The sequence below is a fragment of the Salvelinus alpinus genome, chromosome 14, assembly GCF_045679555.1.
Source record: "Salvelinus alpinus chromosome 14, SLU_Salpinus.1, whole genome shotgun sequence".
In the NCBI taxonomy this organism is placed as follows: domain Eukaryota; kingdom Metazoa; phylum Chordata; class Actinopteri; order Salmoniformes; family Salmonidae; genus Salvelinus; species Salvelinus alpinus.
In genome coordinates this window covers 29,054,419-29,078,595 of record NC_092099.1, presented here as the reverse complement: position 1 = coordinate 29,078,595, position 24,177 = coordinate 29,054,419, and the positions used below count along the sequence as shown (strand labels likewise).

The following is a 24,177-nucleotide window of genomic DNA, read 5'->3' as shown; positions in this document are numbered from 1 at the left end:
AGCCCCTACTCATGCACACCTCTAGTAGATCTGAAGGTACTGGATTGTAACAGTGATAGGCATAGAATTTAACCTGTTGAGGACAGAGGGCGCTGTTTTCACTTTGGGGGAAAATCGTGCCCAATTTAAACGGCCTCGTACTCAATTCTTGCTCGTACAATATGCATATTATTATTACTATTGGATAGAAAACACTCTCTAGTTTCTAAAACCGTTTGAATTATATCTGTGAGTAAAACAGAACTCGTTTGGCAGCAAACTTCCTGACCAGGAAGTGGAAAGTCTGAAAACGATGCTCTGTTCTAGGGCATGCCTATAAATGGGCATGATACGTATTAGTATACATGCACGTCATACACCTTCCACTAGATGTCAAGAGGCAGTGAGAGAAGAAATGGGGTGTTTATCTTGGTCTGAGGTGGAATGAATCCTCTTGGAATGACGTGTCACCCATTTCCTGTTTTCTGGAAAGCGCGAGGATGGACCTGGAATTGCCTTCTGGAAAGCTGTCGTTATAGGCAGCTACTATCTCCGGCTTTGATTTTATTTGATACATGTCACAATATCATCGTAAAGTATGTTTTTTCAATATAGTTTTATTAGATTATTGAATTTTTTTCGGGACGTTAGGCGTGTTGCGTTGTCTGTGTTTGTTGACGATGGAGAGCTTCGCGCCACTTGGCTAGTGTGCTTGCTAATTCAAGAGGGACAAAGGACGTTCTAAAACCAAACAACGATTGTTCCTGACAAAGGACCTCTTGTACAACATTCTGATGGAAGCTCATCAAAAGTAGGACCCATTTTATGATGCTATTTCATATATCTGTCGAACTGTGTACTATTAGTTTTTTGCCCAGGTTTTGAGCACTATCTCGCCATAACGTAAGCCTATGTCGTAATGAAGTTATTTTTAGAATTCTAACACTGCGATTGCATTAAGAACTAGTGTATCTATCATTTCCTATACAACATGTATTTTTTTGTAATGTTTATGAATAGTTATTTGGTCAGAATAGGTGAGAGTCTAATAGAAATATCCGCACATTCTGGGAAAAAGATGCTACGTTAGCACAATGTATAACCACTGATTTCAGCTCTAAATATGCACATTGTCGAACAAAACATAAGTATGTATAACCTGATGTTATAGGACTGTCATCTGATGAAGGTTTATGAAGGTTAGTGAAAATTAAAATCTTTTGCTGGTTTATTCGCTAACGCTAACGTGCCTATTGCTATCGCTAACGTGCCTTGATGAATGAATGCGGTTGTGTGGTAGACTATTGTAGTAAGCTAATATAATGCTATATTGTGTTTTCGCTGTAAAACACTTAAAAAATCGGAAATATTGGCTGGATTCACAAGATGTTTGTCTTTAATTTGCTGTACACCATGTATTTTTCAGAAATGTTTTATGATGAGTATTTAGGTATTTCACGTTGGTCTCTATAATTACTCTGGCTGCTTCAGTGCTATTTTTGATGGTAGCTGTGATTGTAGCTGCAATGTAAAACTGATTTATACCTCAAATATGCACATTTTTCGAACAAAACATAGATTTATTGTGTAACATGTTATAGGACTGTCATCTGATGAAGTTGTTTCTTGGTTAGTTTGGTTGGTTCTTGGTTAGTTTGGTTGGTTTCGTGCATGCTACCTGTGCTGTGAAAAATGTCTGTCCTTTTTTGTATTTGGTGGTGAGCTAACATAAATATATGTGGTGTTTTCGCTGTAAAACATTTTAAAAATTGGACATGTTGACTGGATTCACAAGATGTGTATCTTTCATTTGCTGTATTGGACTTGTTAATGTGTGAAAGTTAAATATTTCAAAAAAATATTTTTTGAATTTCGCGCTCTGCCTTTTCAGTGGAATGTGGGAGGAGTTCCGCTAGCGGAACGCTGGGGCAAGACAGGTTTAACATTATGTTCAATCTCTGTACCTCAGGTATCCTGTCCATTGAGCAGCTGATCAGTCGTGTTGGTGTCATGGGGTCACTCTGATGGCTCTCCTGTCCGGCTTTGGTGCCGTCAACTGCCCTTACACCTACATGTCCTACTTTCTACGGTTAGTGTACTAAGTCTGTATAGTCAAAAACAGCATTAAACAACTACATTACCTACAATTCCATTCTCTAACTCCACATAGACACCTACTACTCTACACCTCACATACTGTACTCGTCACTCCTAAATGACCTACCCTTTTATTCACCAGTAAACATAGTACCCTTACTACATTTATATCTGTGTGATGCATTACATCTTTATCTACAGGAATGTGACAGAGAGTGATATTCTTGCCTTGGAGAGGAGACTTCTTCAGACCATGGACATGGTCATCAGCAAGAAGAAACGGTGAGCGTGAGAGAGAATCACGTGCTGTTGTCTTGTGCCAGTGTTTGATGTCATATGTTTTGTGTTTTGTCCGTGCAGCATTGCCATGACGCGGAGGCAGATGTACCAGCGAGGGGAGGACCAGAACAAACAGACAGGATTCTGGGGGATGATCAAAAGTGTCACAACCTCACCAACGCACAGCGAGAATATCCTTCACATCGTGTGTGTGTGTGTGTGTGTGTGTGTGTGTGTGTGTGTGTGTGTGTGTGTGTGTGTGTATGTGTGTGTGTGTGTGTGTGTGTGAGAGACGTTTCCTTGACCCCCCCCTCTTCTGATTTGTTTCTGATTCAGCAGGAAGTGGATGCTCTGGAGTCGCCAGCTCTTCCTGGAGACAGTGGACCTGCAGGCCACCAAGGTAACACACACACACGTAACAGGGGCTTGACCATCGGTCCAGTAGAACCCTGATAAAAGCCCTAACTACTGTTGAGGAGCAGTCTGTATAGTCTACTGTGTAGACCATTCAAACAAACACCAGGCAGAAGGGCATTCCACACAATAAAAGTCCAAAAAGATGAAAACGGTGAAAGTTCTGTTTAAAAGTCCTTTTGGAATGTTCCGTGGTCCCCCCCCCCCCCCACACACACACACATCAGGCACGCTCTTATTTGAGCTGCAGCAGGCTTCCTGGGTGGTGTACTGAGTGAAATACAAAGATTCTGTCAGCAAATGGTGATGTTGCACTATGGTGCCATAGGTCAAATACACAACACATCTCCAAATATGATTCAACAAATTCACAATAAACCAAAATAGTAATACCAAAGCAAAAACAAACAATAATGGATAATACATTCACACAACTCAATGTTAAAATCAACAAAGTTTGATAAGGTGATGTAAGAGTAATGTTATTGGGGATTTTTTAGAGGACAATGCCTCTTCACGATAGTGAAGGTATTCAAAGTATTTGGAGCAAAAGCCAGTGGGGGAGACACTGGGAGTGTTCAGCCAGAAAAATAGCTGTAATTCACAATGACTTGTCTTTCAATCCAATGGCTAAATGGAATTTGAGGATTGTCAATGGCTGCGGATGAAATGAAAGAGGTGCAGGCTACTTAACTTGGGGAAGGGTGAACACGTTTCACCCTGCCAGTGCCCCAAAAGGCCTCCTCTCTGCTTCGATCCGGTTCACACTAGTTTGTTGCGTTGAGGTCTGTGTAGTGTGCGGGGCTCATTGTCCTCCGGTCAGGTCCACGCAGCTAGAATTTCAATCCACAGGTGTGCAGTACAATATTTCTTACCATTGTTGATGGAATCTGATGGTCTTGCAGGAAGATACTGATGTCCCTGTGCCATCTGTGCTACGGATTGGATCGTCTTGGAAAAGCAGAAACCAGTTGCACATCTAGTCTTGGGGTTGTTGCCACCAAAACTGAGTCCCAAATCATTGAGTTCCAAATCAAAACATTGGTGCTTAACAACCAAACATTCTACTTAAGTAAACAGTATTTATGTTCAAAGCATACTCTGTTTTCTGTGTTACCATATTCTAAAAAGAATTGAGTGCCCCAAAAATGTGTGTAAATATTATTCATTCAGAGGAGATATCAAGATGCAGTACCTGAATAATTTCCCCCCCATATTATGTTCTTTGTCACACATAAAGACATGCAGGCTTTACACACACACACAAACACACACACACACACACACACACACACACACACACACACACACACACACACACACACACACACACACACACACACACACACACACACACACACACACACACACACACACACACACACACACACACACACACACCTGGAATATATATATATACATTCCAGGTGACTACCTCATGAAGCTGGTTGAGAGAATGCCAAGTGTGTGCAAAGCTGTCATCAAGGCAAAGGATGGCTATTTTGAAGAATCTAAAATATATTTTGATTTGTCTAACACTTTTTTTGATTTCATAGTTTTGATGTCTTCACTATTATTCTACAATATAGAAAATAGTAACTATGAAATAACAGATATGGAATCATGTATTAACCCAAAAGGTGTTCATGATGTAGTCACCTGGAATGCATTTCAATTAACAGGTGTGCTTTGTTAATTTGTGTAATTTCTTTCCTTAAATGCATTTCAACTAATCAGTTGTGTTGTGACAAGGGGTGGCATACAAAAGATAGCCCCATTTGGTAAAAGACCAAGTCCATATTATGGCAAGAACAGCTCAAATAAGAAAAGAGAAACGACAGTCCATCATTACTTTAAGACATGAAGGTCAGTCAATCCGGAGAATTTCAAGAACTTTTAAAGTTTCTTGAAGTGCAGTCGCAAAAACCATCAAAGCGCTATGATGAAACTGGCTCTCATGAGGACCGCCGCAGGAAAGGAAGACCCAGAGTTACCTCTGCTGCAGAGGATATGTTCATTAAAGTTACCAGCCTCAGAAATTGCAGCCCAAATAAATCCTTCACTGAGTTCAAGTAACAGACACAGCTCAACATCAACGGTTCAGAGGAGACTGTGTGAATCAGGCCTTCATGGTCGAATTGCTGCAAAGAAACCACTACTAAAGGAGACCAATAAGAGACTTGCTTGGGCCAAGAAACACAGGCAATGGACATAAGACCAGTGGAAGTCTGTCCTTTGGTCTGAGTCTAAATTTGAGATTTTTGGTTCCAACCACTTGTCTTTGTGAGATGCAGAGTGGTGAACGGATGATCTCCACAAGTGTGGTTCCCACCGTGAAGCATGGAGGAGGTGTGATGGTGTCGGGGTGATTTGCTGGTGAAACTTTTATTTAGAATTCAAGGCACACTTAACCAGGATGACAACTACAGCATTCTGCAGAGATACGCCTTCCCATCTGGTTTGGGCTTAGTGGGACTATCATAGGTTTTTCAAAAGGACAATGACCCAAAACATCTCCAGGCTGTCGAAGGGCTATTTGACCAAGAAGGAGAGTGAAGGAGTGCTGCATCACATGACCTGGCCTCCACAATCACCCAAGCACAACCCAATTTAGATGGTTTGGGATGAGTTGGACTGCAGAGTGAAGGAAAAACAGCCAAGAAGTGCTCAGCATATGTGGGGACTCCTTCAAAACTTTTGGAAAAGCATTCCAGGTGAAGCTGGTTGAGAGAATGTCAAGAGTATGCAAAGCTATCATCAAGGAAAAGGGTGGCTACTTTCAAGAACCTAAAATATAGATTATATTTTGATTTGTTTAATCAAATCAAGTTTATTTTATATAGCCCTTCGTACATCAGCTAATATCTCGAAGTGCTGTACAGAAACCCAGCCTAAAACCCCAAACAGCAAGCAATGCAGGTGTAGAAGCACGGCGGCTAGGAAAAACTCCCTATAAAGGCCAAAACCTAGGAAGAAACCTAGAGAGGAACCAGGCTATGAGGGGTGGCCAGTCCTCTTCTGGCTGTGCCGGGTGGATATTGTAACAGAACATGGCCAAGATGTTCAAATGTTCATAAATGACCAGCATGGTCAAATAATAAATCAGGAGTAAATGTCAGTTGGCTTTTCATAGCCGATCATTAAGAGTATCTCTACCGCTCCTGCGGTCTCTAGAGAGTTGAAAACAGCAGGTCTGGGACAGGTAGCACGTCCGGTGGACAGGTCAGGATTCCATAGCCGCAGGCAGAACAGTTGAAACTGGAACAGCAGCAAGGCCAGGTGGACTGGGGACAGCAAGGAGTCATCATGCCCTGTAGTCCTGACGCATGGTCCTAGGGCTCAGGTCCTCTGAGAGAGAGAAAGAAAGAGAGAAGGAGAGAATTAGAGAGAGCATACTTAAATTCACACAGGACACCGGATAAGACAGGAGAAGTATTCCAGATATAACCAACTGACCCTGGCCCCCCGACACATAAACTACTGCAGCATAAATACTGGAGGCTGAGACAGGAGGGGTCAGGAGACACTGTGGCCCCATCCGATGATACCCCCGGACAGGGCCAAACAGGAAGGATATAACCCCACCCACTTTGCTAAAGCACAGCCCCCACACCACTAGAGGGATATCTTCAACCACCAACTTACTTGGTTCTAGTCAGGATTCTAGCAGCCGTATTTAGCACTAACTGAAGTTTATTTAGTGCTTTATCCGGGTAGCCGGAAAGTAGAGCATTGCAGTAGTCTAACCTAGAAGTAACAAAAGCATGGATTAATTTTTCTGCATCATTTTTGGACAGAAAATTTCTGATTTTCGCAATGTTACGTAGATGGAAAAAAGCTGTCTTTGAAACAGTCTTGATATGTTTGTCAAAAGAGAGATCAGGGTCCAGAGTAACGCCGAGGTCCTTCACAGTTTTATTTGAGACGACTTTACAACCATCAAGATTAATTGTCAGATTTAACAGAATATCTCTTTGTTTCTTGGGACCTAGAACAAGCATCTCTGTTTTGTCCGAGTTTAAAAGTAGAACGTTTTCAGCCATCCACTTCCTTATGTCTGAAACACAGGCTTCTAGCGAGGGCAATTTTGGGGCTTCACCATGTTTCATTGAAATGTACAGCTGTGTGTCATTAACACTTTTTTTGGTTACTACATGATTCCATTTATGCTATTTCATAGTTTTGATGTCTTCACTATTATTCTATAATGTAGAACATCGTAAAAATAAAGAAAAACCCTTGAATGAGTAGGTGTCCAAACTTTTGACTGGTAGTGTAGTGTTGTGTTTTGTGCTAAGCCTATTGTTATGTACGTTTGGTTGATTGTAATAATGTGTCTTTGTCCCTCTCTTCACTCTTTCCTGGACTGTAGGAGCGGATTGAATACTCCAAGACATTCCAGGGGAAATACTTCAACTTCCTGGGTTATTTCTTCTCCATCTACTGTGTGTGGAAAATCTTTATGGTAAGAGTTACAGACATAGTCTGACTGAGACCTAGATTCATCTTGGCCCGACTAGCACTGGTTAGCTTGCTTGACAGCCTTAGAAACAGAGGAATCTGAGAAAATCAAGTTTGAGTTTGGTATCTGTCAGTTTAGAGAATATTCATTGTCTTTTGATCTCTATTTAGTAACATGTATTGTGTCTGTAAGTTAAAACATTTGTTCTTCTACCCATATTGTTTTTGCTTTCAAATAGAATGACCTTATACTTCACATACAGTCAGTTTATCATATCCACATCAGGCCCCAAAACTATATCTGTAGTTACTCTGTTTTTTTTGTCCCTCTAAGGCCACCATTAACATTGTGTTTGACCGTGTTGGGAAGACTGATCCAGTGACTAGAAGGATTGAGATCACTGTTAACTACCTAGGCATTCAGTTTGATGTGAGTTTTGCTACTCATGCACACACACACCTCAAGTAATGTTAATGGTTGTCATTTTATGAAAATGTCCTTCTGTACTCAATATTCACCTTTATGGGATAATTCCAAATGGAAATAGTAAGTTGTATTGGTGTGTTCTATTGTTGCTCTAGTTTTCCTTACATATCCTCTCCTCGGCAGGTAAACTTCTGGTCTCAGCACATCTCCTTCATCCTGGTGGGCATCATCATCGTCACCTCTATTAGAGGCCTTCTCATCACACTCATCAAGGTAAGCCAACTACAGACAGGAAGTAGTCAGTCTACCGAGGCATGTTACGATGTATCCTAACACTGATCTTGACTCTCTGTTTCTCTCTAGTTCTTCTATGCCATCTCCAGCAGCAAGTCCTCCAATGTTATAGTGCTGGTCCTAGCTCAAATCATGGTCAGTATGTGTTTTGTTATATGCAAGATTTGTGACAAAGAGCAGAGTGCATATATTTCAGTGCAAATGCTTTTTTTGTGATCAGTTGTCTATTCAATCTTTAGATAAGTTAGTGCAAAGACAACTGACATCCTGCGTGTCTCTCTCTTGTTTCTCTCAGGGGATGTACTTTGTCTCGTCCGTTCTCTTCATGAGGATGAGCATGCCTCTAGAGTATCGCTCTATGGTGACCGAGGTGCTGGGCGAGCTGCAGTACAACTTCTACCACCGATGGTTCGACGTTATCTTCCTCGTCAGTGCCCTCTCCAGCATCCTTTTCCTCTACCTCGCCCACAAACAGGCGCCCGAGGAGCACATGACCCCCTGACCCCACTTTGAACTTGACCCTTTACCTGGAAGCTCAGCTGGCGTCCAGAACTGAACTTTGAGTCTGTGGGATTTAGATGTTCTCTTTTTTAAATCTCTGGTCCGTCTGTGTGGTGGCGAGAAGAAGAGGTTTAGCCTGTGTTTCCTGAATCAGGAAGGGCCGACGCGTGGCCATCTGGACCATTGGTGTCGGGGGGAATCAATGGAGGGGAATTGGTGCCATGGAAAGCTGGACTAATGTTGGGGTGAACGTGGGGGGGAATGACTAAAACAATGTAGCTAACGATGAGGATGTGTCATCGTGCTGTTGGCCCGTTGGACACAGGTTTTTTTCTAGCCTTAAATGAATCTGACCACAGGAGAACTGCATAGTATACAGCACAGACCAGCTTCACTGCAACACTAGCTTTGTTGTATGAATGGGTTGTAAAGACCATCACTACCTGAAGTTTACACTCTATTTTTGACAAACAGAATACTCAAAATTATAGAAGAAATGTATCCCCATTGTCCATGATGCTATTGGCTAGCATCTTTCATGGTGTCCAGTCTGTACATGTCATGTACCTGGGGTTGTTTGTTGGTGAATGTGTGCGAATATCTACTGTACTCTACTGTGCTTTCACACAGGTGGGAAAGCTACAGAATAAACACATTTATGTGGTTATTAGTTACTTCGTTCCCTTTATTTTAAGTACTGCAATGCCACTATAAATATACCAGTTAAGCAGGGGGCGTATTGGAAAAACTGGAAAATATGTGCCAATTTTCAAACGGCCTCTTAATCAATTTTTGCTCTTACAATATGCATATTAATATTAATATTGGATAGAAAACAATCTCTAGTTTCTAAAACCGTTCTAATTTTTTCTCTGAGTGGTACAGAAGTCATTTGGCAGCACTTTCCCTGACCAAGAAGTAGAATGTCAGAAATCTATGCTCGCTTCAACGTTATGCCTATACATGGTCATTATACGTAAGACCCTACGTACACTCCGTACGCCTTGCTCTGGGTGTCAAGAGGGTATGAGAGAAGAAATTTAGTGAATATCTTGTTCAGAGGTTGAATAAGAGCTATTTCTTTGACGTGACCGACCACTTCCGGAAGTCTGAAGCGCGCGTCTTGGGAGTGATATTGTGTTCTGTTTTGCTGCTGTTTTGGACGGGAACAATCTCCGGCTGGGTTTTTATTTGATAAATGAGACCATATCATCGTAATGTATGTTTTTTCAATATAGTTTAATCAGATTATTTGAATTTTTTTCGGGAGTTTTGCGTGTTCCGTTCTCTGACTTTTTTAACGTTGGACAAATCCGTGCCAGTCGACCAGTGCCAATGCTAAGTGAGAAGGGAAAGTTGCCATCCTGACTCAAAACAACGACTCATCTAGACAAAGGACACCCTGATCAACATTCTGATGAAAGATCAGCCAAAGTAAGACCCAATTTATAATGTTATTTCATATATCTGTCGTGCATGTCAACTGGTCGTGCGCGCCCAAGTGTGTCTGGCTATTGTGGCTATGCTAACATAGCGCTACATTTTGTTTTCGCTGTAAAACATTTAATAAATCGGAAATATTGTCTGGAATCACAAGAATCCTGTCTTTCAATTGCTGCACAGTATGTATTTCTCAGATATGTTTTATGATGAGTAATTAGTTATTTGACGTTGGTGTCTGTAAATGTTATGGCTGCTTTCGGTGCAATTTCTGATTGTAGCTGAAATGTAATTTATGATTTATACCATAAATATGCACATTTTTCAAAAAAAACAGACTGTCATCTTATGAAGTTGTTTCTTGGTTAGTGGCTATATATATCTTTATTTGGTCGAATTAGTGATAGCTAGTGACGGAGTAAAAAACTGATGGAGTTAGAAAAGTGCTCTCTTTTGCTGACGTGGTTAGCTAATAGATTTACATATTTTGTCTTCCCTGTAAAACATTTTAAAAATCGGACATGTTGGCTTGATTCACAAGATGTCTACCTTTCATATGCTGTATTGGACTTGTTAATGTGTGAAAGTTAAATATTTTAACAAACTAGATTTTGAATTTCGGGCCTTGCACTTGAGCTGGATGTTGTCATAAGTGTACCTTTGTCGGGATTGCAGCCCAAACAAGTTAAGCAGAGAATAAGTGAATAGTGACTTATAGACAGATCTGGGACTGGGTACTTTGTCTCTTTGTGAGAGCGGTATTTGGCATCTGAGCAGAAAGCCTCTTTGGATCTGCTAAAATAAATAACCATTTAAATGCTATCTAAATGACAGCTTTATGATTAAGGTGCAGGCCGATGTTGCTATATGGTTTTTGTTATAGTATAACACATTGAACTGGTATTACTAGTGCTCTCTGTCTACATTGCAGGTGCTTGTAATAAGATCATATCAATCCATATGTTTGTTGGGTAACAGTGGCATCTAACTGATCAATTAAATTATACATCAATAAATACATAACTATTTATTACTATTTTAAACCAATTGCATTCATACCTTTAAACAGACTCTGTCATTGGAATGTATTTAGTTTGATCAGAGTTTTTATGCCAAGATATCCACATTATCCTGCATGGTACAAAGGTTGACAGGAGACAGTAAAGGTCAGGAAGTTGTTTCTCATTGGTGACTTCTCAGAGTCTCTCATCAACACTCGAGCAAGATGATGCTGCTGAAGACACAGATGGAGTCTAAGGGAGAGAAAGAGTCAAATAATTGTCTGCAATCGAATTGTGGGCAAATACAATTGATACTAACTTGCTTCTGAATACTTTGGTTTTAGTCTATAAATTCAGAGTCATTTGAATCTAGTTCAGAAGGTACCAAGGCACTCGAGCACATTTCTGTAATGTCACTCACTCTCTCTCGTGTCTGGGGCAGTGGGATGTATGGCTTAGCTTCCTCCTCCTCCTCCTCCTCCTCTCGGACTTCCTCCAGAGTGGCTGGCGTGTCTATCTGTGCTGGTGTAAGTCTTTGGCCTGGGGAGGGGGGTGGGGATGGGGACCTGGCTGTGGGCGCGGGGGTGAGGAGCTGGGGTGTGATGGCCACCCCTTTGACTTTGAAGTGGTCGTAGGCCTGCTTCCCAGCCACTAGGAGCACCAGTGAGCTGCCGCTGTTACGGATCAACCCCACCACTTGCTCGTGACTGCTTTGCTCCACGTTTACACCGTCCACCTCCAATACAATGTCATCGTCCTCCATACCCACCCTGTCCGCAGCTCCACCCTTCACCACCTGAGAGAGAGAGAATTAGTGGAATTGGCTATTTCAGCCACACCCTTTGCTGACAAGTGTATAAAATCGAGCACACAGCCATGCAATCTTTATAGACAAACATTGGCAGTAGAATGGCCTTACTGAAGAGCTCAGTGACTTTCAACGTGGCACCGTCACACGATGCCAACTTTCCAACAAGTCCGTTTGTCAAATTTCTGTAAGTGCTGTTATTGTGAAGTGGAACGTCTAGGAGCAACAACGGCTTAGCCGTCAAGTGGTAGGCCACATAAGCTCACAAAACGGGAGCAACGTCAGCACAAGAACTGTTCGTCGAGAGCTTCATGAAATGGGTTTCCATGGCCTAGCAGCCGCACACAAGTCTAAGATCACCATATGCAATGCCAAGCGTCGGCTGTAGTGGTGTAAAGCTCACCGCCATTGGACTCTGGAGCAGTGGAAACGCGTTCTCTGGAGTGATGTCTCATGATTCACAATCTGGCAGTCCGACGGACCAATCTGAGTGTGGCGGATGCCAGGAGAACGCTACCTGTCCGAATGCATAGTGCCAACTGTAAAGTTTGGTAGAGGAGGAATAATGGGCCTGTTTTTCGTGGTTCAGGCTAGGTCCCTTAGTTACACTGAAGGGAAACTTTAACACCACAGCATACAATGACATTCTGGACAATTCTGTGCTTCCAACTTTGTGGCAACAGTGTGGGGAAGGCCCTTTCCTGTTTCAGCATGACAATTTGTCTGGAATTGTTTTGCTTTGTGCACGGGAGGTCCATACAGAAATAGTTTGTCGACATCGGTGTAGAAGAACTTGACTGGCTTGCACAGTGCCCTGACCTCAACCCCATCGAACATCTTCAGGATGAATTGGAACGCAGACTGTGAGCCAGGACTATTCACCCAACATCAGTGCCCGACCTCACTAATGCTCTTGTGGCTGAATGGAAGCAAGTCCCCGCAGCAACATTCCAACATCTAGTGGATAGCCTTCCTAGAAGAGTGGAGGCTGTTATAGCAGCAAAGGGGGGACCAACTCAATATTAATGCCCATGATTTTGTAATGAGATGTTCGACGAGCAGGTGTGCACATACTTTTGGTCATGTTGTCACAAGCATTTCGCTACACTCGCATTAACATCTGCTAACCATGTGTATGTGACTAATAAAATTGGATTTGATTTGATTTGATTTGATGTTGTGTATGAAATTGAGGTTATTATGTGCTTTGTTCCCTTGATATTTCCCATATCTGATTAACAGTCTTGTTAAGTTCATGTATTTGGGATGCAGGATCTTATCCGTTTGGCTACCCATTGAGTATAGTAGGTGCTTTACATTGTACTTACCTCATTGATGTACAGGCCACAGACCCCCTGGATACTGTTGAGGTGGAAGCCGTACCCAGCGGAGGTCTTCTCCATCTTACACAGCTTGAGGAGCGCTGTGGTGGCTGGGGCAAGGACTGGGATGCACTCTGGGTAGCTGGGTGGAGGGCTCGCTGGAAGAAGGAATCCCATCTCTTCCAAGTAGAAAAGAGGAGACACGCCTCCCTGTGGAATATCACAATTAATCTCAGACCTACATCTCAATCCCCACTGTAGTCTTCTTTACTGCCCTGTCTCTCTGGCCACTTCCCGAGCCTGTAATATATGCAATGATAGTTACCAGGAAATGACTGCCCCTCAGCCTTTAATTTTTTTAAACTTCTGTAGGCTTTTTGAATGGTCTTCAAAGGGCAAAAATGTAGCACAATGGACTTAAGTGCAAACTCTTTATAAAAGGCATCTGGCAGAAGTAAATCGAATAACACATACTTTTACATATATATATAAAATTATATAATTATGAATCCCGATCGAAATAGCTTTTTGAGTGAAAATGAAAAGCACTCAACAAATGTAATGTAATTTAATGTTATCATTAATATTAAAGATTAGGTGACATGATCTGGAAGTAAAGTGGAAAAGGAGGTTACTTTCACTGAGTATTCAAAAAGTTTCTGAGTGCTCATCAGGATCAGCTTCCCCCCTTTCATTTAATATAATCCAAAAGGAAAAACTGATCCTAGATCAGCACTCCTACTCTGAGACACTTAAACTGACCCAGATTTGTAGGCCTATGTGCTTTAGCCAACTCCTTTGACTGTCGTTTCATTCATTTATTTCCTAAATCCAACAGGAAAGATTTCTCCCTGACTACTCACCATCTTGTAGAGCGTGTCCGTGTCTTCATCGACCACCAGGAGGCAGCACTTGTTGCCACATTGCCTGATCCTGTCCACCACCTGCTCATGGCTGCAACTGTCCACTTCCTCTCCCTCCACGGCAACCAGCCTGTCCATCTCCTTTAGTCCCGCCCTATCAGCTGGGCTGCCCCTGTCAATGTCCTTGATGAAATGGCCTGCAGGTGGGACGATATTTACAGTGCATGTCCTTATTGTTTAAAATGATGCAGACTGATGACTGCTGTTGGTTAATAGTCTAATATTAATAATCCTATGTGGCTATTAGTAGATGTGTTGTTATAAGGGATTCATACATTCTGAAAAGTCATTATAACCGCATCTTAATGCATTGTACTGGTTGGCTTTAAGTAAAGTGTAACCAAGTTTTCAAAATTCACACACCACACAAGCACACACACCTGTCTTGTTAGGCTCAGCTTTTAGGATGTATCCATAGCCGTCTGATCCTTTGAACAAGTCTACAATGCGTGGCTTCAGTGGGAGGAACTTCACTGTGGCTAGCCCCGCACCTAGCCTGATGCGTTTGTTCTTGTAGAACTTGTCGGTGTCCTCATCGACCAATAGAAACATGATTCTGCTGCCTGATGCCTTGACCTGACAGAGAGGCCACAACAGGGGCTCTTTAAGTATGGTGTAATGTTAAAGAATTTTCAGATAGAAATGAATTGTGAAGAATAGACATGTAGAATAAAGACTTGTTATGACATATCTTTCCTTAACTTGACCAATCACATTTGTTTCTGCTCTCAAGGCAAAGCTGCCCTTAGAACAAAGATGGAATCAGGAAAACTGATTTGCCAAATTATCATTGTCCCAACTCTTGCATTCTGAGTGAGTCCACATCACTAAGGTATTGCCATGGTCCACACACACCAACACAGTCATGAAGAGGGCATGACAATGCCTCTTCCCTGTCAGGAGGCTGAAAAGATTTGGTATGGGCCCTCAGATCCTCAAATGGTTCTACAGCTAAACCATTGAGAGCATCTTGACTGGCTGCATCACTTCTTGGTAAGGCAACTGCTTGGCATTCGACCGCAAGGCGCTACGGATGGTAGTGCGTATGGCATAGTATATCACTGTGGCCGAGCTCCCTGCCATCCAGGACCTCTATACCAGGCAGTGTCAGAAGGCCCTAAAAAGACTCCAGCCACACAAGTCAGACTGTTCTCTCTGCTACCGCACGGCAAGCGGTACCTATACACCAAGTCTGGAACCAACAGGACCCTGAACAGCTTCTATCCCCAAGCCATAGAGCTGCTAAATAGTTAGTCCAGGTAGCTATTGCTTTACTATTTAACTATCTGCATTGACCCTTTTTGCACTAGCTCTTTTGACTCATCACATACACTGCTGTTACTGCTTATTATCTATCCTGTTGCCTAGTCACTTTATCCCTACCTGTATGTACATATCTACCTCAATTACCTCGTACCCCTGCACATCGACTCGGTCCTTGTACCCCATGTATATAGCCACGTTGATGTTACTCATTGTGTATATATTCCTTGTGTTATTATTTTTCTATTTCTCTTTTTTTTCTGTGTATTGGGAAGGGCCCATAAGAATTTAACTGTTAATCTACACCTGTTGTTTACAAAGCATGTGACAAATAACATTTGATTTGAACATCGTGTTGACAGGCTGTAGAATAACATGACAGATATTGAACTTAAAGTTCACCACAGAGTAGTGTAAATATGGGGTGAATCCTAACCTTCTCTACTATCTTGTCATGAGTGGCGTTCTCCATGTTCTCCCCGTTGACCTCTATCAGACGGTCGTTGGCCTTGACCCCTGCCCTCTCGGCCGCACCCCCTGGGTTCACCTCTGCCATGAACATGCCCACCTCACCTGGGTCAGGAAATGGAGGAAAGAAAATGGAGTTTAAAATAGAACCATAAAATCATTATCATTGGATATGCAAAAGACGTACAGTATAACACCCCTACTCTTACGATAAGTGCCATGGGATTTTTAGTGACAAAGGAGAGTCAGGACACTGATCCGAAAGATGGCACCCTACACAGGGCAATGTCCCCAATCCCTGCTCTGGGGAATTTATTTTTTAGACCAGAGGAAATAGTACCTCCTACTGGCCCTCCAAAACAACTTCCAGCAGCATCTGGTCTCTCATCCAGGGACTGACCAGGACCAACCCTGCTTAGTTTCATAAGGAAGCTAGCAGTGGGATGGAGAGTGGTATGCTGCTGCCTATGCGAGACAATGATAATGTGTTTATTTCTTGCTTGATCAACAAGCAAAAAAACAGAGATGACAATAATTGCTATGTGTCCTATCAGCTGTAAAACACACAATCAAAAAAATAACCAAAGAGATTTCATCTGTGTGTGTGTGTGTGTGTGTGTGTGTGTGTGTGTGTGTGTGTGTGTGTGTGTGTGTGTGTGTGTGTGTGTGTGTGTGTGTGTGTGTGTGTGTGTGTGTGTGTGTGTGTGTGTGCCCCACCCCTCTCACCTTTAACAGAGCGCAAAGAGAAGCCGTAACCCCCGCTGGACTTGGCCAGGTAGCAGAGTTTGGGTTTGGGTGCCTCTCCTGCCACTCCGTTCATGGTGGGCTGTTTGGGGTGGGGGTCAGAAAGGTCCACCCCCTCAGTCTTGGCCTGCTTGTAGGACGCCACATCCAGAACATGGAAGGTGACGGATGCACCACTCTCCTTCACCAGGTCCACCACCTAACCCAGGGCACACAGCACAAAGAGATGGGACAAAGCATGGTATGTTGTTACAGCAGTACCTATGGCTCTAGAGGTATCTAGTAATTCCACATTTACCAAACCCAAACTGGTACCTACTCAAGGCACTTTACATGATTTGATAGGTGTGAACAATACCAGAGGATAAGGTTATTACCATACTATTATCTTACTATTACCATGTTGCTTACACCTGTATAATTTCAATACAATAACAGTGGGAGAAGCTAGGGGTTAATGTGCAATTGGACAACTGCTAGCCCTGTCAGCTCCACTCCCCTCCTCACCCGTGAGTGGTCCATTTCATCCACGTAGGTTCCGTTGACCCGGAGAATGCGGTCTCCATCCTTCAAACCCGCCAGCTCGGCCGGCCCACCCATCTCAAGGTTCCTGATCAGGTGACCATCCTCGCCTTTCTCCACCCTCAGGAAGAAGCCAAAGCTATGACCTGGCTTCTTACTCAGAACTATCACCCTGGGCTTGTACTCAGCCATGTCCTACAACAGACACCACAGGGTAAGAACACAACACGCCACACTAAACCACACCACATACTGGTGCGCACAGTCACCCTCTATTATTACCCAGCCATAACATGCAATGCAGACAGTGTGAGAATGCTAACACACACAAACTTCCCTTCTACTCCCTACAAAAATGTTTTTTCACCCTCAGATCCTCCCCTGTGTGTAGCAGTGGTAAACCCGATTTTATCTAATCTCAATGTCCTAAACTCCCCCATTGTCAGACTTGCCAAATTACCCCAATAACGCAATGTGCTGTAAAACGTAGCTATTCTGTAGCAGCTCACAGGTACATACTGTACGGTAACTACACCCTCAGATAAATGGAAGTCAATTGGGTGTGGAGTGGAACAATTGCACAACATAAATCTGATTGGTCATATAGAAACAGAGATATAAACAGAGAGACAAAAAATACTAGATTTTCCACAGAGATGTACAGTGTGGGGTTCTGCTGAAGACCGTGGTCATTGATTACACAGATTGAAACTTTACTGACAGATCTCTGGAGTTTATTCTGACAATCATTACGGGCGAGTCCCTAACTCACGCGCACACACACCAAGATCTACACTCTTGAAGACCTTTGTTTGAATAGTTAGGCCAACTGCTGACATCTCCAGAAGAAGGTTAACCTGCTATGCCAACTTTCCCGTGGCCGTGAGCAGGGTGTTAATGGTTAACGGCAGCCAGGGCCAGCTGAAGGTGCGAAGGGCTCTTTTAACTAGAATGTGTGAACTTTGACCCCCAAATAAAGAATTTCAACGTAGGAATACTTATAATGTATAATACTCTGTTATCACAGGGAGAAAGAAAGATGTGACGGACGTGTGTGTGTTCAGGTGTAAGTGTAGTGTAAGTCTGGGTGTGGTTCTGGCTGATATTTATCTGTCCTACAGTTTGCTCATCTATTTCCAACTGTTAGATTATGATGAACACTGTAATATGTCAAATTGTATCATTTATTCCATTACATAGTCCCTGTAGATTGCTGTGTCTGCTGGAATAAGATGGAGTCCTCAACTCCTATAAGCTAGCACAAGATGACAATTGCAAGGAAACTCCATCTACATTTGGGAAGAAACCTTGAGTGGAACCATGATGCTATTTAGAGGGATGATATCCCATGAGTTTGAATCCTCACTAAAGTGTGGGGGTACATGTCACATATTAACCCTAAAGTCTCACCCCTAGAGCGTTATATGGACCCCCTCTATCCACTGCTCCTATATCTCTGATCTTTCTCTGTGTCAATTACACTCTTACAGAAAACACCTGCCAACACCCGCCAAAAAATAAGATAACCAGGACATGCAATATCAAAAAGAATGAGCAAATCGTAGAATTGACCATGTTAATAAATATAGCATTAATTAGAGAAACAGTAGAACATTCACTCACCTCCTCCTGTCTCTACTCCCAGTCCCAGTCCGAAGGAGGAGCTCTCCTAATGCTCAGGTGTTATCTCTATCTGTGTCTTCTCTCTCTCTCTCCCTCTTTCCCCATCTCTCTCTCTCTGAAGGACTTTGACAGTCCAAAGGTTGACCTAAATGCTGAGTTATTTAACAGTGTCTCATGGCAGGAGCGTCTTGGGAGATGCATGTCTGACAAGGTAAAAATCTGTCGATCTGCACCTGAACAAGGCAGTTAACCCACTGTTCCTAGGCCGTCATTGAAAATAAGAATTTGTTCTTAACTGGCTTGCCTAGTTAAATAAAGGTAAAACAAATGAAATGTCTGAACAGCCCAGTCCAGGTAACCCTTTAAAACCACTGTCCCAAACACAACCCAGTTATCTGTGCAGATGGTCAAAGGTGACAGAAAATGGTGGAGAAAGCTACTTTCAATGTCAAGGATCAAGGCTTGGCAACATAATGCAGGGTTAATGGGAGCAAAGACTGGCTGACTGTGGGCATATTGCGAGGATGGAAGAATTGCATGTTTTATTATGGAAATTGACTTTATCTGTGGGATAGTCCTCCTTATAGTACGGTTTCTCTCCATAGATGATGGAATTAAATGAAGATAAGGTGTATCAGAACAAACCAAGCCACCAATATGAGGGGCGTCACACCCATCTTATGAATGGCTGAGGCCAAATGTAATATCTTTGAAAACATTTTGTGTGAATAGGAAACTTGAAAATAAAGTTTGTACTGCATATTTATACTGAATATAAATGCAACATGTAGGTCTCATGTTTCATGAGCTGAAATAAAAGATCCCAGAAATGTTTCACAAAAAGCATATTTCTCTCAAATGTTGTGCACAAATTTGTTTACATCTCTGTTAGTTAGCATTTGTCTTTTGCCAAGATAATCTATCCACCTGACAGGCATGGCATATCAAGAAGATGATTAAACAGAATGATCCTTACACAGGTGCACCTTATGTTGGGGACAATAAAAGGCCACTCTAAAATGTGCAGTTTTGTCACACAACACAATGCCACAGATGTCTCAAGTTTTGAAGGAGCGTGCAATTGGCATGCTGACTGCAGGAACGTCCCCGAGCTGTTGCCAGACAATGGAATGTTCATTTCTCTACCATAGTTCTCCTACAACTTATTTTTTGAGAATTTGGCGGTGTCCAACCAGCCTCACAACCACAGACAATGTGTAACCACGCCAGTCCAGGACCTCCACATCCGGCTTCTTCACCTGCGGGATCGTCTGAGACCAGTCACCTGGACAGCTGAGGAAACTGAGGAGTATTTCTGTCTGTAATAAAGCACTTTTGTGGGGAGAAATATTTTTGATTGGCTGAGCCTGGCTCCCCAGTGGGTGAGCCTATGCCCTCCCAGGCCGAGGCATGGCTGTGCCCCTGCCCAGTCATGTGAAATCCATAGATCAAGGACTAATGAATTTATTTCAATTGACTGACTTACTTATATGAACTGTAACTCAGTAAAATGGTTGAAATTATTACATGTTGCGTTTACGTTTGTTCAATATATATCCGCAATTGAATAAAGAGAGGCACGTGCCTTTTCAGTTTCAATAGGCATATCATGATGCTCCTGTAGCCAATGGGTGTATCCTAATACCCGTACCAGCTTACTACATACTTAAACTGCATACTCACTTCGGTGTTTGATCTAGTACAAATCACTTATCTTTTCCGACTCATGTTTGACAACAGCTGATAATCAGATAAATTGACACACTGTACCAAAATGAACGAATGGCGGGGCTGCAATAAGCTCACACAGTCTCACGTCAGAATTAGATATTCATTCAAATGTCAAATTTCAAAGTTGTCCCAAATGTCAAATTCTGAATTGTTTAAGGTTAAGTTTAGGCAATAACTCCATAATATTTACGGTTAGGGTTAAGTTTAGGCATTAACTCTGAAATCTTAAGATTAGGCATTAACTCCAAATGGTTAAGGTAATGGTTAAGGTTTTGGATAGGCTTTGAAACAAAAATCTCAAAAGCAACTTTCAATCGCTGGATTCAAACATGCAACCATTGGCACCAGAAGTTGTTCCAAAGGTCAAATTTCAAAGTGATTAAAAAAATATGGACTTGTATCATCGGTGACCTTGCTGGGTAGTCAACGTAATCACGCATTAGATGACTCATTTGGAGTACTATTTTCTAAATTTCACATTCTTAAAATGTACGATAGTATGAGTTTTCGGACAGCGCCAGTGTTCGATGTAATGGTTGATTGATCTATGAAGAATGTTTTATTGTCAGGGGAGCCAGTTTGGTACTACTACTAGGGTGTCACATAGCCTAGCCTTTAAGAGCGGTGGGCCAGTAACCGAAAGGTCACTTGGTACGAATCCCCGAGCTGACTAGGTGAGAAATCTGCTCTGGATAATAGTGTCTGCTAAAATCGAAATTGTGTGATCTGGTTGGATGAAACTCTTCCAGTCTCTGTGAACAGCTTAGAACAGTATAAAAGTAATGAATCCACTCATATCTGTCTGTCTTTTACTCACTGATGGTCACTATAAAGCCAGACACACAGCTTATCCAATGATATCTAGACGCATCTCAACTCAGGTATCATTATGACAAAGTACAATCTTTGACAATTGAATTTAGGGTTAGGGTTAAAGATTGAAATGTGAATTTGCTGGGACTGTTACAATCAGACCTGGACCAATACATACCTTGATGCTGGTAATCTGGGTCCATGTGACAGAGGTTTGAGAGGATTCCCTCAGCTGATCTCTGCCTCCTGCTGTCAAGACAGAAGAGAAAATAAATAAATATTCACTCAAGGGGAAATGTAAGGGAGTGCGTAACTGGCGGCAGGGAAGTCAGGCGCAGGAGAGCAAAACTGGGTAATCAACGGAGCAGTTTTATTCATAAAACCACCGGAAACCAGAACAACAAACAAATGGGTAAAAAACCCGTCGCGCACCAGAGAAAACGTGCACATGCACTTATAATAAACAATTCCGCACAAAGACATGGGGGGAACAGAGGGTTAAATACACAACATGTAATGAGGGAAATGAGACCAGGTGTGTGGGAAGACAAGACAAAACAAAAGGAAAATGAAAAGTGGATCGATGATGGCTAGAAGACCGGCGCTGCCGACCGCCGAGCGCCGCCCGAACAAGGAGAGGAACCGACTTCGGCGGAAGTCGTGACAGGAAACCCATTTTGTACTACAACTGCAAGCCAGATTTATGAATTGGTTGTAGTTGTATGGGATTGAAGACAATGAGACAGAGAGATAAGAGAGGGAGAGAATCAAGAAGTGTGTGTATGTGTGTTTGTGTGTGTCATACACAGATAGGTGTGTTATTTTGTGTGTTTGTGTCGATTAGGTCAGAGACAGAGAGTCTGATGGGCAAGGGCTGCCCGAGGTCAGCATTCACTCAACCATTAGTCAAATCTGAAGTGATTTGGTGTCTGCATCCACACACACACACACACACACACACACACACACACACACACACACACACACACACACACACACACACACACACACACACACACACACACACACACACACACACACACACACACACACACACACACACACACACACACACACACACAATGCTGGGTGAGAGATGAGGCCCCATACGCAGGTGTGTGTCCCTGGGGTAAACAGTAGAGACAAGATGGAGCGTTGTTCAGCCAGGGAGAGAGATGATCCTCGATCCAGGCAGGTACTCACCAGGGGCCTGGAGCTGTGTTTGAACAGATTGATGTGAGGGGCATCGGATAGGACAGGAGCCATGCAGGGCCATGAGACATAGTGTGTGTGTGAGAGAGACAGAGATCCTCTTCAGCTTGAGAAAACATTACTGTCTGACTCATTTATGTTTGTGTGTGTGTGCGTGCGCGTGTGTGTGTGTGTGTGTGCTTGTGAAAAGGTGCGTGTGTGGATTGGACCTGCATGGTTCAAATACTATTTTAATTATCTCAATTACTTTCACATACATTTCGAAATAACTATTCAGATATGTTTTATTTGAAAAGACAAGTCATTGAATATTGAAATACATTTGGAAATATACTTGAAAAGTATTGGCATGTATTTAAAATACTCAAATACACTACCAGGCATTTAACAAAGGTATTTGAAAATCATTGTTTTAATACGTATTTGAAAATGCGTTCAAATAGTAGGCTATTTATAGGAAATAATGTGAAAATATGATCAAATACTTCCAATAAAAGTAGATTCCGGCCACATTATCTGAAAATACTCAAATATGGATGTAGGAAGAGGATCTTAACTTTATCACCCTGTTGCAGGATAACTTTCTTGCAATGCAGGACATTTTAAACTGTTTAAACGTTTAAAAAGGCTTCCAAAGTTTTTTCATAAGGCTGAAATTTGAAAGTGGAGATTACAATGTATCAACCCCTACAAAAATGTTCATTAATTACAATCCACATAATAAATCACATTTCCTGTTGCTGCAGGATTATTCCCTGATGTAGCAAACTGGCTCAAATTAAGATCTTATATCTGTACACAGAAAATAAGTATTTAAATAACGAATCATTTGAACCCAGGTCTGGTGTGGATACCGACATCAGTGTTAAACCATTTGGAGTCATTACTGTTATACCGTCTGGGTGTAATTAACATGTCATCTCAGAGAGAGACCATGATGAATAACACTCCTTCCAGCGGGTAGCAGTCGTCTCTCTATCTCTCTCGCTCTGTCTCTCTGTCACTCTCCTTTTCTCTCTCTCTCTCCCTCCTTTGATTGGCACTTTGATTGGCTTGTTTAGGTGGGTAATTGGATCTGCAGATTGAAGAACCAGGCTAATTCAAGCTGTGGATAGTTTGGGTTCTGGGGCCTGGAGAAGTAGCGGACAGTCATCTCTCTCTCTGAGTGAGAGCAGTTTGAATTCTCATCACCCAACCACAGGCCTGTGTGATAGTCCCTTCTCTTCACAGCAATACCACGCCTCAGCAGGCAGCTAGCTGCTCCAGTACAACAGGTCCTTTGATTATAGTAAAGCCGGTGTTACAGCCAATCCAGCGGTCCAATCATCTCTGCCTGCTTACTTCCATGTGTAAAATATGTAAGTGATGGAATAATATGGTTTAGCATATACAAAAATGGTTTGTTTTTGTAATTCTAATCTATGGAATACAAAACACCTGTGCGTTTTGTTGATGTATGTATTTTCAGTAATTTATGTAATTCAGGGCTCATCTGTAAAAAAGACATTAAAAAAGATATGATTAGATACTATGTCAATAATAATAGTCTATAGATCTCCTGAAGTCATAAAGTAGAAGTCAATCGTAATAAATGAGTCCCTGCAACAATGAGCGTTCCTAACTGCTTTCTCATTTTGTAGGCCTACTCCAATTGTTATCATACTAATATAAAATCAATGTGGGTTATTTGCGCACCACTTGAGGGCGCCATTGGAGCACTCAGTTGGCCATTCATTACTTTCTACCCCAGACGACCATTGTCCCACACTCCCAACAGCGTACCCGCAAACAGAAACAACGACCAATCCCGCGCTCCCCCCACCCCCATGCACTCAGCCTTTCCCCATATTACCCC

At 42.4% G+C, this 24,177-nt stretch overlaps 1 protein-coding gene and 1 pseudogene across 1 annotated transcript; one reads left to right on the top strand and one right to left on the bottom strand.

Moving 5' to 3' along the window:
* LOC139538712 (Golgi pH regulator-like) overlaps nucleotides 1-10,142 on the top strand; it is a 37,545-nt pseudogene extending 27,403 nt beyond the window's left edge.
* A 762-nt stretch (nucleotides 10,143-10,904) lies between these two features.
* Nucleotides 10,905-18,673, bottom strand: LOC139538710 (Na(+)/H(+) exchange regulatory cofactor NHE-RF3-like). Its single transcript, XM_071341091.1, has 9 exons — nucleotides 18,567-18,673; nucleotides 16,929-17,138; nucleotides 16,404-16,620; nucleotides 15,646-15,782; nucleotides 14,327-14,522; nucleotides 13,887-14,083; nucleotides 13,030-13,233; nucleotides 11,315-11,689; nucleotides 10,905-11,145 (listed from the first exon to the last, which is right to left on the bottom strand). The coding sequence occupies exons 2-9, from the start codon at nucleotides 17,133-17,135 to the stop codon at nucleotides 11,089-11,091; spliced, it is 1,590 nt and encodes a 529-aa protein (XP_071197192.1). The 5' UTR covers nucleotides 17,136-17,138; nucleotides 18,567-18,673; the 3' UTR covers nucleotides 10,905-11,088.
* Nucleotides 18,674-24,177: the final 5,504 nt, after the last annotated feature.

Bases quoted from the DNA above. Each gene is read 5' to 3' on its own strand.
- LOC139538710 (XM_071341091.1), bottom strand. From the start codon at position 17,135: ATGGCTGAGTACAAGCCCAGGGTGATAGTTCTGAGTAAGAAGCCAGGT. The intron at 13,234-13,886 runs GTGAGTAGTCAG...GATATTCCACAG, and splicing joins CGGACACGCTCTACAAGATG to GGAGGCGTGTCTCCTCTTTT. The intron at 11,146-11,314 runs GTGAGTGACATT...TCTCTCCCTTAG, and splicing joins TGCCCCAGACACGAGAGAGA to ACTCCATCTGTGTCTTCAGC.